This window comes from Neophocaena asiaeorientalis, unplaced genomic scaffold (genome assembly GCF_003031525.2).
Source record: "Neophocaena asiaeorientalis asiaeorientalis breed wild unplaced genomic scaffold, Neophocaena_asiaeorientalis_V1.1 scaffold18, whole genome shotgun sequence".
NCBI lineage: Eukaryota > Metazoa > Chordata > Mammalia > Artiodactyla > Phocoenidae > Neophocaena > Neophocaena asiaeorientalis.
In genome coordinates this window covers 1,284,767-1,299,341 of record NW_020172444.1, presented here as the reverse complement: position 1 = coordinate 1,299,341, position 14,575 = coordinate 1,284,767, and the positions used below count along the sequence as shown (strand labels likewise).

General features: G+C 40.7%; 1 protein-coding gene across 6 annotated transcripts in view; it reads right to left on the bottom strand.

The window, feature by feature from the left end:
• Positions 1-14,575, bottom strand: part of LTBP1 (latent transforming growth factor beta binding protein 1) — a 417,473-nt gene that overhangs the window by 148,891 nt on the left and 254,007 nt on the right. For all 6 annotated transcript variants that reach the window (XM_024732194.1, XM_024732185.1, XM_024732205.1 and 3 more), the window contains one exon: positions 6,432-6,554. In XM_024732194.1, the coding sequence (XP_024587962.1) occupies positions 6,432-6,554 (123 nt within the window). The remainder of the gene's footprint in view (positions 1-6,431; positions 6,555-14,575) is intronic.

Here is a 14,575-nt window from a genome sequence, read left to right as displayed (position 1 = left end):
TATGTGTATTTGTGTGTAAGTGAATTATAAGAGATTGCTTGTTCATTAAAGCAAGTCTCTGGTTGAGGCTCCATGCATGGCACACACACACACACAGAAAAAGCAAAATGTTAGGCATTTTATCATGTGGAGAATAACGACAGAAGTCGAGGAAGCTAATTCCTCCTAAACATCTTCTCCTGAAAGGTCTCTGTTTTATAGGTTTTTCTCCTTGCATCATTTCCTAACCCAGAGATTCTCCCTAAGTGCTAGGATACTGGTGTTTGTTTTTTTTTTCCACGACAGCTTCCAACGCACTTCAAGTGGGGGTCTTTAAGGGAATAAGAATCACTGGCTTACAGAATCATCCAAACTCAGCTGTTGGCGTGTCGGGGAACATCAGACCATGTTGTAGCTAAACACTGTGCTTCACCCCAAGTGCACATAATAATAAGCCATTAACTAATAAAAAAAATCTGCTCCTTCAAAGATGGAAGAAATCCCAGGAGGAAGCCATTGGAAAGGTCTGGCTTACATGCCTAAATTATACTAATGCTCCTATGATTCAAATTTTCTTTGCTCTACAATTATGTGGATCAAAAAGTGTTAATTTATGCCTCCCTCAGATTTCTAACAGGATGTGCCCTTTAAAATGGCCTCTATTTTAATGTCTAAGCCACCTGTTATTCTTTTATCAAGTGACATATATGGCAATTCACTTATTTCATTAAACACCTCTAGCATTTTCACATTCAACATGATACATAAACCCAGGAACAAGATGCTACCTAGAATGATACATGATTGGTGTTTCTACTGTCTGAGTATCTTTAACCACAGACTGAAAGGCTGGTTGTAAAGGCTAATTCATTAGTATACTACATTTATTATTTAAAATATAATAAACGTGATTATATAGTCTATTGCATCATAAGGATTTACACTATACTAAAAAAAAAAGTCAATATTGCCCAAAGACTACTAAAGAATTGGTAGAAATGGGAATGGGACAGAGCAATAAGGAGGAATTACAAAGCGTGCTGGTAGGTTCATATATGTAGGTACCCTGAAATATGGGTTTTGCAGATTGTATTTTTTGTAGGATGTGTTGCTAAGATTCAGGTGCACAGATTCAGGTACTCTATATAGAGGGAAAAACATTTCAGAAGCATAAACCCTACTAGAAATGCCACATCAGTCAAGAAAACAAATCTTTTGCTCCTGGTGACAGACATGGGAAAAATCTTCCAAAGAAATAAACATATAGCTCTATACCCAAGTATAGTACTGAATCTTCACCATATATATCCAATGCTGATGGTGATTACATAACAAACCACCGTGAGAAGGTAAGATGCTATGGTTCTCACATTTGGGTTCCCCAGTAATGTATTAACCAACTTAATTATAGGGTCGTACAACCAACTCTGATTAAACTTTCAAAGCCATGCTGCTCTTATCAATTCAAACATAAATGTAAATATTATTAAGCAGATATAAATTAACCTCGTACTTGGAACAAGTTGAAAAACAGAAGACTTGAGGAGACAGCATATAAGCTAGCCTCTCCTACTAGTTTGTTTTCACTCCCCCCTCCCCCAAACACCTCCAATATCCTTATTCACTTCTTGGATGAAATTCCACATTAGAGTTTCATGCCATTAAAGCTTAAAGTCCCAATGGGATGAGTGCTGGGATGCAGGTGTGGGGAGCAAGTAACACTGTTAGAGGGAGTCTGAGAGATGAATTTCCTAGGGAAGTAAGAGCCCATAGGCACCCTTTTCAGGAAATGGGTTATTAAAAATAAATTCTGCGAGAACCAAAATTTAAAAAAAAACAATGATTCTGAGGCCACTGCAGAGTCAGACCAGCATTTTACAGTGAGACCAAATAGTGGCTCCGCTTAAATAGATGACTTGCTCCTGTCAATTTAGACCAGTTTCCTCTTCCTGATTAAAGGCTCAGCTTGTGGAGTGAGACAAATTGAGTTTCAAATTTGGGCTCTACCGCTTATAGGCTGTGGGACTTTTGGAAATATCCTTAAACTCTCTGTGCCTCAACTTCTTCATTTCTAAAATAGGAAGAACAACACTACAAGCCTCATAGAAATCTGGTAAGTATTATATTTGATAATCTGTATAAAGTACTCATCCCAGTGCCTGGCACTTAGTAAGTACACAGTAAAGATTACTACATTACTGTCACGGTTTTGGTTGTTACTGCTTTTACGTGGGAGCAAACAGTTGGCACAGATCTGTCTGTACGACCTCAAGGCCATGATGCTGTGAGACCACTAAGTGAGGAAAACTACGAGCCTAAGCTGAGACAGCCACAGAGGAGGTGGGAAGAAAGGAAAAGGTAGAAAATAGATTATGAAGATCTAATGACTTTCTTGGAGACCAAAGGAGATGACAGAGCCAGAGGTGACACAGAGGCTCCCAGCCTCATTTCTGGGGAGAACAACGTCACCATGGACAAAACCACCAAGTCAGGAAGGAAAGCCCATTTTTCTCTCTCTGCTAGAGAGATCTAGCAGTCATTTACCCAATCAGCTTTATAAAAAATAAAAAAAAAAAGATCTAGAACTATGAGATCCAATTTGTTAGACCCTAGCCACATACTACTACTTCGATAAAATTTAAATGAGATACAATTTAAATTCAATTCCTTAGTCACACCAGCCACTTGTGACTAGTCTATCACATCAGAAATGTTCTGTATCTGCACTATCATCACAGAAAGTTCTATTGGACAGCATTGATCTAGCCCAAAAGTCAGCAAATTTTCTCTGTGAAAGGCAAGATAAATATTTTAGGCTTTGGTCTCTTCCATTTGGTCTCTGTTTCAACTTCTCAGCTCTACCATGGCAGCGTGAAAGCGGCCTTAGACAGTATATAAATGAACGGACATGGCTGTGTTCCAATAAAACTATTTACAAAAACAGACGGTGGGACAGATTTTGCCCACGGTCTATAATTTGCCAATCCCTGATCTAGAACCCTAAAGTTAGAGGCACAAAACCCAATTTTAAACCTCATATGTCATTTACAAGCTATATGATCTTGAAAAGTTACTTAAACTCTCCTAGCTTCAGCTTCCTATTGTGTAAAATAATTCATATCTCATAAGGAAGCTGCAGAAACTAAAAAGAAATGATGTTCATGAATATGACTGGCTTTTCGAAGGGATGAGTTCGGCATCTCATGATTTCCAGAGTTAGCGCAGAAGCACATCTTCTCTCTAACCCTCTTTTTCTGTCAGTGAGCACCAAGTCCATTGGTCAAGAATATTATGAAACAGCAAATATGCAGGCTCAAAATTTTTTTTTTTTTTTGCGGTACGCGGGCCTCTCACTGTTGTGGCCTCTCCCGTTGCGGAGCACAGGCTCTGGACATGCAAGCTCAGTGGCCACGGCTCACTGGCCCAGCCGCTCCACGGCATGTGGGATCCTCCCGGACCCGGGCACGAACCCATGTCCCCTGCATCGGCAGGCGGACTCTCAACCACTGCGTCACCAGGGAAGCCCCTCAAAATTCTTTTACCTGGTCCCTTTGAACCTGTGGACACACCCTCCCCAGCATGCATCCTGGAGCTCTTGAATTTCTGAAGAAAATTAATTGCAGCTTAAAAAGTCAGAAAGCTTTCCTACTCCGACTGCACAGGTTATTATACTTTTCTTGGATTGGCTCTGAGAAATCCTGGAGTTTCACCATTCCCCACAGAGAGGTAGGAGCAAGTCTGGAGAATGCTACTGCAGCAACGCCCTGATCCACAGACACAGAGGTCGGAGACAGCAAACGCCAGAACTCTCCTACTTTCTTCTTTCAGCTTGGCTAAGTCAAGGACAGGGCGCGGGCAAGGAGAGAAAGTGAAGTGGCTGCAACCTTTGGCTGCAGTCAAGGAATTCTGAGGGTGTTCACCTCAGCGTATTCGAGAACAGGGAGAGCTTCCCATTGCTCCTCAGCCACTGCCAAGTGCATTTCTTTGAGTTCACAGAGTCAGCCACACCTTTTATGGCCTGGATATGCCCTAAATTCATGCTGCCTGAGCAAACGTGGTCAATCTCCTCCATCTGCTTCCACAGTCTATCCAAGGCTGTTTTTATATCTTGCAAGAGCATTTACTCCAAATGACAGATAGCTTTGCTCAGTGCCTTTGTGTGTCTGTGTGCATGTCTGTGCATGCGTGTGTGCACATGTGTGATCCCCGGTCTCCTTCTGCTACTTCCCCCATGACTATCAAGGGTACCACCAACTTGCCAGTGCTTTTCCCCCCTACTTTGTAAGTATCATCTTCTCCCCTCATTCTTTCTCAAGACATTCCTTCTCTTCAGACTTCCCTATCAACTTCTCCAAAATATGGTTCACCCACAAATCAGACTGGATTGAACCACGTCACAAATCCTGAAAGACTTTACATCTCTCTATGATATTACATGTGGTAAATTCAGAGGAAAGAGAAATAAATCTGCCCACTCAATGCTGGTAAAGAGCCCAGGTTTTAACTTCAAACTCTAAACGGGAACATTTAACCAGCAACAAACATCTCCTAATACTTATCGTTTCAGCTGTTGTAGCTGAACCATAAAATTAAATTATTTATTTTTCAAATACGAATGGATGGTTGTTTAATAAGTTCAGTATTATCTGGGCAATGACAGGGAAAATAAATGCTAAGGAAAGTGTGTTTCAAAAATCTCATTGGCAGGTTTCTACAATCTTATTAAAACCTGGATGTCTGTCCTTAGCTCTAGACATCAGATCTAGTCAAACAAAACAATTTGCGACCAGTCCTCTAAGTGTACCTAATCTACAACATTCAATGTAGTCATTTTAACCAGACTACAAAGCAAATTATTTAAGGAAAAACAAATATTCACAACAAATTCTATACTCAAACTCTAAAAATGTTTTATGCTTAAATTATACAACTGTATTTACAATACTCTACTCATGTAATTCCAATCAGCCAGAAGTTATCCCTAAATTATCTGGATATTGTCAATGATGTCATTTTTGGCCTGAAATTTCCAAATCCTTGCATCAGTTTTCAAGTGTACCTTGTATGCAAGCATAATTTTACAGTCTAATTTTATCACCCGCCATAAAAAGCCCTATAATTAGGCGCCTGCCTGCTTTATGATCAGAACTGTCTGTGAAAGAACACGGAAGAACTTACGTGCAAAATTTCCTAATCTGTATTTGACAGGTTTCAAAGGAAAATAGTAGTAATTAGTAACAATGTTCCAAAACACTCAACAAACTCCTCTAAAAGTAATGAATGAGATTGCCATTTTAATTTTATTACATTTGTCTTTATTTCACCATGTCTATCCATCAGCTTAGGGCACAGAGTTAGAGATGCACAGTTAAAAGCAAACGATGGTACCTTCATGAAAAATATGTCTTGATGATATGACAAATTTAAAACTGGGGACCAGAAAGATACAACTTAACATATACCAATGCCACATTATAAAAACAGGTAAATAAAAACAAAAACCTAGCAAGACAAAAATTAATGCAGGATTGCTCTTAACATCTCGACAGTTTTCTGCCATACATTAGTTTAAAATGTTTAACCTTTAATTGTATGTGACTTTGAAAAATCTGTTGCATTTACCTACTTCGTAATAATGGACACAAGTACCTTAAAAATAAGGTAGTCTTAAAAAATTCTGTGTCTGAGCCCTTTACATCTAAAATGCACACATCTAATTGTCAGGTGATCTGTATTGATTACGCTGGATTAGGTTTTGTGGCAAGAGTGTCTTTTTGGAGAAACTACATTTTCTGTACCAATATTAGCACATAAGATTTGATGGATGATTTTTATCCTTAACAAGTTAAAAAAAAAATCTTAGAGACAGATTTGTAAGGCAAAATAGTTTAACTTCAGGGACACATATCAGTGGTTTTTGAGGACAACAGAATAGAATATTTGAAATTAGAATTGAATAAAAAAATCTGAAACAGAGCCTTGCTAACTATTTCCCAGACTCTTCTAACCAAGAAAGTACAGTGAAGCCTCATTAAATCAGACAGAAGTGACTCAGAATTTGGACTAATTAAAGACAGAAGCTGGGACAAAGTTTCACTCCACCTAAATAATGCTTAAAATACTCATGAAGGAAAAATCTGTTTTCATGTCTTAGGTATGCTAATTTTAATTAACTGTTTCTTTGCATAATTCCTCTGTGTGCTTGTTCTCTACCTTAAGTTTAAGCTGTCATTTTTTTTCTGAACACAATAAAAATGCATTTTTTAAAATAAACAGATTTATTGTAGTATATCAGGCCGCCTCCTCCCTCCTGTCATTTTAATGACATTTCCCTGCATATTTACAGTACTCAGTTGACCGCTGAGTATTTACCTTCTTTTGGATACTTCCCCTTCCCCCCACCCCCCCTAATAAAACATGCAAAATAGTAATAAAAAGTGATCATTACTTACGAACGCAACTTGAAAAGGTAGGATCTGGCCCAAATCCTATTTTGCAGGTACATCTATAGCTGCCCATGGTATTCAAACACTCACCATTAGGGCACACACCCTGTAGTTGGCATTCATTAATATCTGCAGGAAAACAATTCTTTTAGAAAGAGAAGTCAAGTTCTATGGAACAGATTCTGGCTGTAAATTGCATTCCCTGTCTTCATCACTATAATACCTCTCGGTTATAGTAAGTAAGAGATGCGAGCAACTCTTAATGCAGCAGCAGTTTAATCAAATCAAACATTTACTGAACATCTACAATTTAGCAAATATTTACTATGCACCTACTATGTACCTGGTTCTATGCTAGATACTAGAGACTTACCAGTGAACAAAACTGACCAAAGATGCCAGCCTTCACAGAGCTTATATTTTAGTCTTAGTGCTTTTTAACTATTATAGGGCATACAGGCAAGGCGAAGACTCTCACCCTGGAGACACTTATAGTCTAGTTGTGCCTATAACTATGTAAAAATTAAAGAAGTGAAAATCGTTATCACAATCAGAAGAAAGGTCATAAACCTGAAGAAATTAAATTATGAAATTGCCTGTATAGACAAATAAGAGCTACTAAAGAAAGGTGGAGGTAAGGGAGACTGCAGCATGGAGAAGGAGGTAAGACTTCATCAGGTGTTGAATTTGGGGAGAAGCCAGATGGATGGGCAGGAAGGGGTGAATGATCTACATGGGTGGACATCAGAGCATGAGTGACAGAGACTGGAGAAGGAAAGGGATCAGGAAATCATGAGTCAAACTGTTGGCTGGAAAAGAAGTTTCAGGAAGGTGAATAGTCGGAAAAAGAGCTGGTTAAAGCCAGGCTAGGTTTGGATGCAATTTTATTGAAAACAGGGAAATATATGAAAGGTCTGTGAGCAGGAGGAAGATATAATCAAGGGCGGGCTCTAGGGAAACACATCTGGCCAGCACATGGCTTGGTGAGATGAGATTAAAAGTCTGATCACTGAAGGAATAAGCAAGTATGAGACTGGTGACAAGCCAGGTTAGTGAGAATTATCAGGAAGAGAAGGAATGAAGTTTTGTTTTTTGTTTGTTTGTTTTTGAAGGGCAACTGACAGTGCATGGTGTTTGGTGTTTGGCCAACGTGGCACTAGAGAAGAAGAGGGTAAAAGATGCCCTTGAGGCTTCTAATCTGAGCAAAGAGGAAAAGACACTATTGGTTTTGTAGAAAGTTCTGTGAAGGAAAAAGGCAGATGAAGAGAAAAGCTTTCCACATGAAAGAATGCTCAACATCACTAATCATTAGAGAAATGCAAATCAAAACTAGAGTGAGGTATCACCTCACACCAGTCAGAATGGCCATCATCAAAAAATCTACAAACAATAAGTGCTGGAGAGGGTGTGGAGAAAAAGGAACCCTCTTGCACTGTGGGTGGGAATGTAAATTGATACAACCACTATGGAGAACAGTATGGAGGTTCCTTAAAAAACTAAAAATAGAACTACCATATGACCCAGCAATCCCACTACTGGGCATACACCCTGAGAAAACTATAATTCAAAAAGAGTCATGTACCACTATGTTCACTGCAGCACTATTTACAATAGCCCGGACATGGAAGCAACCTAAGTGTCCATCGACAGATGAATGGATAAAGAAGATGTGGCACATATATACAGTGGAATATTACTCAGCCATAAAAAGAAACGAAACTGAGTTATTTGTAGTGAGGTGGATGGACCTGGAGACTGTCATACAGAGTGAAGTCAGTCAGAAAGAGAAAAACAAACACCGTACACTAACACCTATGTATGGAATCTAAAAAAAAAAGAAAAATGGTTCTGAAGAACCTAGGGGCAGGACAGGAATAAAGATGCAGACGTAGAGAATGGACTTGAGGACACGGGGAGGGGGAAGGTAAGCTGAGACGAAGCGAGAGAGTGGCATTGACATATATACACTACCAAATGTAAAACAGATAGCTATTGGGAAGCAGCCACATAGCACAGGGAGATCATCTCGGTGCTTTGTGACCACCTAGAGGGGTGGGATAGGGAGGGTGGGAGGGAGACACAAGAGGGAGGAGATATGGGGATGTATGTATAGCTGATTCACTTTGTTATAAAGCAGAAACTAACACACCATTGTAAAGCAATTATACTCCAATAAAGATGTTAAAAAAAAAAAAAAAGAGGTAAGTTTTACACTAGAAGGTCACGCTGGGATACTCAAGTATTGTATAAATATCCAGCCACAGCAGCAGATTCAGGAATAAAGTGAAAGGAAAGCATCACTGGAAACAGAGCCTCAAGGTCATCTGCATGTGGTGATTGCTATGGTCTCAACGTTTTGGGCCCCCCACTCCACCGCCAGATTCATACGTTGAAATCCTAACCCTCCCCATAGGTGACGGTATTAGTAGGTGAGGCCCTTGCAGGGTGTTTCAGTCATGAGGGAAGAACCCTCCTGAATGGGATTAGTGCCTTATAAAAGGGGCTCCAGAGAGATCCCTAGTCCCTTCCACCATTTGAGGACACAATGGAGACATGTGTAACTGGAAGAGGGCCCTCTCCAGAAGGTGACCATGCTGGTGCCTTGATCTGGGACTTACCCGCTTCCAGAGCTGTGAGCAATAAATACCTGCTCTTTTTAAGCTACCCAGTTGGTGGTATTTTGTTATAGCAGCCCAAATGGACTAAGACAGTGGCCCAAGGGGAAATCAAAATGATTTGGAAGAGGAGAGACGAAAATGTGGCAATTTTTAAAAAAAGATTATAGAGTCATTTGCAAAGGTAATTAAAAATAAACAGAATGTGACAAGTTAAAAGTAAAAAAGAATTAGTAGTCATCTATTTTATTCAGGGTGTCTTATGAAGCTTAACAGTTAACAGACTTGGCTTTTAGTGTTTCCATTTGAAATTATATTTACTTCTTTCAATCATTAATTCTAATAAAACTTCTATTAAGGATCCTAAAATGTTAATTTTCTACATTAAACTGAACGCCATGGTAGCAAAACATTACTAGCAGAATCGTCACATAAAAAGGCAAATGCAGCCTGCAATAAATCACTATTTGCTTATATTTCATATTCTACGTAGCCAAAGATATCTACATGGACATATTGTACCCGATACATGACAATATGACATTTTCAACGACATTCAAATGACAACCCATGTTTGTTGTGTAAATTCTACAGCATTCCAGCTTGCATGCAGCTGGAAACTGGTATAGCTAGATGACACCTGGACCAGCATATGGTCCAGTACCTGCCCATCTTACTCTTTTTTTTATGTTTGGGGTAGGAGTTTATTAATTAATTAATTAATTTTTGCTATGTTGGGTCTTCGTTTCTGTGCGAGGGCTTTCTCTAGTTATGGCAAGCGGGGGCCACTCTTCATTGCGGTGCGCAGGCCTCTCACTATCGCGGCCTCTCTTGTTGCGGAGCACAGGCTCCAGACGTGCAGGCTCAGTGGTTGTGGCTCATGGGCCTAGTTGCTCCACGGCATGTGGGATCCTCCCAGACCAGGGCTCGAACCTGTGTCCCCTGCATTAGCAGGCAGATTCTCAACCACTGCGCCACCAGGGAAGTCCCCCCATCTTACTCTTGATCAGAGTGTGTGTTGTATTATAACGCACATTTATGCACAGCATGTGATTGAAAATATCCCCCTATAACTCATCCTCTTTAAGAGAACCACCATGAAGGACCAGGAAGAGTGCCAAGTCCAGTTGGGGCTTACAGGGTACAAGCGAAGCCCCTATTGTATGTCCCCACTTAAACGTCAAATTTGGGTAACCAGCCAGTTGTGGTCAAAAAGGCTGGACCACTGTTTCCCCTCATGTTCCCACTAGGGTGGGGTCATCAGCCTTCCTCTTTCTCTGAGGGGCTTTTACTCCTGTTCATTGACTGCACCATTACACCTTCCGTGTTTACGTCTTGGGACCCAGAATTTTCCCTTATCTGGAAGTTTCTATGACAGTACCATCCAGTCTCCCTGCTGGCTAACCTCCCTGTAGGTTAAGGTGGTGTCTGTCCCCCACAAAGCATAGATACCTGGTACACAACCACTGCCTTATGCTCTCTTCCAATGTCCCCTCTTTGACTCTCAACATTGCCCACCACTTCAACCATGATGCCATGGGAATGGAGGACAGAAATTAAGCCTTAAACAAAAACACTATGGCTAAAGACAGGAAGAAGTAGAGTGAAGAGGAATCATAAAAATTTCCCTTCCCTTTTCCTACCATCTCTATTCTAATCAGCTTGTGCCCCTAGCAATACCACTTCCCCTAATTTTGGCTCCAGAAACCCAGAAGCATGGACACACTCTCACAGCTTCCGGAAAAACTCCCATTTCCCTCAACCACCTCAATTTATTTTTATCATATTCTAGAAAATATCATAAATTAGAGATGAAATTTCCACGATTTTTTCTTTTTAAAGTTACATCCAGCTAAGTATATCCATCTTAAGTGTACAACTATATGAGGTTTTTGCATATACATACATGTATACATACAAGTAGATAAGTGTGTACACGTGTGTACGCACATACTGTATAACCACCACCCAGATCATGACTTAGAACATTCCCAGTGCCTCAGAAGGCACTTCATGTCCCTTCCCAGTCAACCTCTTTGCCCCCACAGGTAACTACTATCCTGATTCCCATCATGGTTGATTAGTCTTAGCTGTCCTTAAACTTCACAGGAAGGGAATCATAGTGTATATATTCTTTTGTCTGACTTTCCTACGCCTAAGAGATTCATCAATGTTGTTGTATACAATTCATCTTTCACTGCTCTGTTACATTTTACTGTGTGAGTACAAAGTTAATTTATCTGTTCTACTGTTGAGAGACATTTGGGGGGTTATTTCCAACCATGCACCTGTGAACATTCTTTTTTTTTTTGCAGTATGCGGGCCTCTCACTGCCGTGGCCTCTCCCATTGCGGAGCACAGGCTCCGGACGTGCAGGCTCAGCAGCCATGGCTCACGGGCTCAGCCGCTCCGCGGCATGTGGGATCTTCCCGGACCGGGGCACGAACCCGTGTCCCCTGCATCGGCAGGCGGACTCTCAACAACTGCGCCACCAGGGAAGCCCTGTGAACATTCTTATATGTATCTCTTTTGGTAGGCCTAGGCACTCAGGTCTCTTGGGTACATATCTAGGAGTAAAATTTCTGGGTCACTAAATAAGGCCCACGTTTACTTCAATAAACATTGTCAAACAGTTGTCCTAAGTGGTTATGTGTCAGTTTCCAGTACCAACTGCTCCACATCCTCATCAAATTACTGTCGGTCTTTTTCATTTTAGTCATCGAGCGGGAGTGTAGTATTATCTCGTTGTGGTTTTGACCTGCATTTCCTTTTCGTATATTTAGTAGCCATTTAGATCTAAAAGCAATCTCTCCTACAGCGTAAATACCTATAGAGGGATGTTGTAGGTCAATAAGATTGCTTCCCTCTTAGCTGATTCTCAAAGTGGGCTATGCTTAGCTACGGGACACTTTGGGTTGTTCCAAGGACTGGGGAACACTCACTGGGTGGACACTAGGGAACTGAACAAAGTGCGGTTAGTCTCCCTTGACAAAGAAAATTGTCAATAATGCCCTCACTGAAAAACTCACACACAGGGGACGAAAATATGAGTTTATAAGTACAGAAGGGACCATCTTGAAGTAAAGTTGTCTGAGGAATGATGGAGTGGAGGTGAGTGCTTGCTCCATGAGGGGACTTGAAGGGCTGCATTCACTCAACTCAGCCTCTATACTGTCTACATCTGGATGGTCTCCTGCTGTCTCTGAGACTGTGCTTTGGCCCGAGCAAGAAGCAAAACAGACTAGGTTCCCCAGATTGCTGAGCTCGGGGCTGTGTGTGGTTTGTGATCTGCAAGACTAGAATCCTAGCATCACCATGTCTGACCGGGGCTCTAAGGTAATTCATCAGACTTAACTGTGACCTGCGGACCTGTCCCTGGAGACTGGGCACCCTACACATCTCTTTTAAGCAAGGTAGTTCCTTTACATCTGCTTCAAAAACCGAACTTCTAAGATGGCATTTGTAAAGAAAATTTGAAAATCACTGACATTATTTCTGTGAAAAATCATATTCCAGGTTTCAACAACTCATTCACAGATAAAACTTTAAAAAGCATTCCATTCATAAATTGTTCATTCCTAATATGCCAAATCTGAAATCTAAAAATTGGATAGGAATTCCCTTATTTTTTGCCACTTCATTCTTCCATCCCCTGCTTCGTTCCTGAGAGGATTGTGGTGTGGCTAGATAGTTTATATCCTTTGTGTTTAAAGGAAAAGGCAAAAAACTTATGCCCCGTGTTGTTAAATTTAGAACCCCAGAAATTAATATGAAACATGAGCAATTATCTAAATGACTTTCTGAGGTAGTCAGGCTCTTTAAGACCTTTATAAATAAACTGAGGGAAATTAAAGATTCACACATGCATTAAGGGCAAAACACGGGTTGACCGAAAGTGTGCTCTCTGGATATGAGAAGTTTAAGGATTATGCTGAGAGGAGGCGTTATCGGGCCAAAGTTTAACAATTATACGAAACATGATCGGCTAATTATGAATTATAGTTCTATGTAGGCTTCAATTCCTCAGGCTATTTTCTTATTTAAAATTAAATAAAACTTCTAACTTGATTATAATTTTTTATAAACTACTTATATTTGACAAAAATAATTGTTTCAGGAGTCTCGTATTTTACAGGATCAGCCAATCTCCTTTAATGTGTTCTGATTAAACTGAAAGTATTGTAGTACTTAGTTTAAAAAAACAAACCAATGGTAAACAAACGAATTTGTTCATTGTTTTCCCTCTGCAGACCACCAAATTTCTCTGGACAACTGTGGAATTCTATCCTTTGAAAGAATGGTGTAACCACTTGCATAGAACACAGCTTACTGAGTTCAAGAACAAGGTCAAGATGAATGGCAGAAGGAGCTGACTCAGAACCAGTCACCGCCACCACCCCCACCCCGCCCCGCATCTCCATCTGAGCTGCTGGGCTGGGGAGTCTAGAAGTTTGCCGAAGCAAAAGGGAAGGGAGAAACTCATACATCCCAGTGTATACCTTTAGAGTAGGCAAAATCTAGGGTGGAGGAACAGGGAGGCTACAGCTCATATGAAGATTTACATACTTCTCCATTCACTAAGAACATTTATAGAGTGTCTCTGCCCAGTACAGCCTACCATGAACCTCTGGCCATTTATCAAGTTCAATAATACAAAACTGGTCTTATAAATTTAAAATGGTTGAATATTGGCAGTGTCACATGGTTCAACCTAATACAAAAGAAACAGAAGGCTGGGCCATCTATTACCCAGATAGTATAAAAATACAGAGTAGTTGGGACATATGCATAACAAGAGACCCTCTTTTTTGGGGGGCGGGATACGTGGGCCTCTCACTGTTGTGGCCCCTCCCGTTGCAGAGCACAGGCTCCGGACGCGCAGGCTTAGCAGCCATGGCTCACAGGCCTAGCCGCTCCACGGCACGTGGGATCTTCCCCGACCGGGGCATGAACCCGTGTCCCCTGCATCGGCAGGCGGACTCTCAACCACTGCGCCACCAGGGAAGCCCAACAAGAGACTCTACACAACCTAATGTAACACAGCCTTAGCATTTCAGCATCAGAGGATGATAACAACAATCTAGTACTACGAGGCAAGGATCCTCCTCCTTTGTATTTGTACAGCACACCTTCTCTCACTGGAACTTTGTAACAATTTTGGACGGTGAGCAACACAACAGTTATTCACAGTTTTATAGAGATAACTTTGTCCAAGCTCTTATTTTTTAAAAGGGTTAAGGGAGAATGGGGAAATCTAATGGGAGAAATCTCTCATTAAGACCTAGTTTGGTAACTAGGATCCTAAATTATGTCACCTAAAGCAAGTCATTTGTTTTCTCTTGATCTCACTTTCCTCTCTTGCAACGCAGATAATCCCCAAGGTTGCTCCTAGCTTAAATATCCTGACTTCAAAACGATCTGCAAGTTGCCAGAGTTGAAAATGCCAAGGAATAAATAAACTATGACATTTACTGCATAATATATATCATGACTAGCGTAAGTACCCTGTGGGAAATAAACACACTTTTATGTATC